This window comes from Nannospalax galili, unplaced genomic scaffold, assembly GCF_000622305.1.
Source record: "Nannospalax galili isolate Female #2095 unplaced genomic scaffold, S.galili_v1.0 scaffold788, whole genome shotgun sequence".
NCBI classification, from domain to species: domain Eukaryota; kingdom Metazoa; phylum Chordata; class Mammalia; order Rodentia; family Spalacidae; genus Nannospalax; species Nannospalax galili.
In genome coordinates, this window is record NW_008359996.1 from 1,706,173 (window position 1) to 1,706,513 (window position 341).

At 75.7% G+C, this 341-nt stretch overlaps 1 protein-coding gene and 1 pseudogene across 1 annotated transcript in view; one reads left to right on the forward strand and one right to left on the reverse strand.

Moving 5' to 3' along the window:
- Positions 1 to 341, reverse strand: part of LOC115068576 — a 7,377-nt pseudogene that overhangs the window by 5,141 nt on the left and 1,895 nt on the right.
- Positions 7 to 341, forward strand: part of Maz (MYC associated zinc finger protein) — a 3,764-nt gene continuing 3,429 nt past the window's right edge. The window contains 1 exon segment of the mRNA XM_017795812.2: positions 7 to 265. Within this exon segment, the coding sequence (XP_017651301.1) occupies positions 68 to 265 (198 nt within the window). The 5' untranslated portion in view covers positions 7 to 67.

Consider the following 341-nt stretch of genomic DNA (forward strand, 5'->3'; position numbering starts at 1 on the left):
CCGGGCCCCGCGCGGCCCATGCCCCCGGCCCCCGCTGAGCCCCGGGGGCCCCACTGCGGCCGAGGCCATGTTCCCCGTGTTCCCTTGCACGCTGCTGGCCCCCCCCTTCCCCGTACTGGGCCTGGACTCCCGGGGGGTGGGCGGCCTCATGAACTCCTTCCCGCCACCTCAGGGTCACGCCCAGAACCCCCTGCAGGTCGGGGCTGAGCTCCAGTCCCGCTTCTTTGCCTCCCAAGGCTGCGCCCAGAGTCCATTCCAGGTGAGTAGGGGCCGGCCGCGGCGGGCCGGGCGGGCGGGCGCCGAGCAGTGGCCGCGGCCCACACGGCGCCTTGTCTCCACAG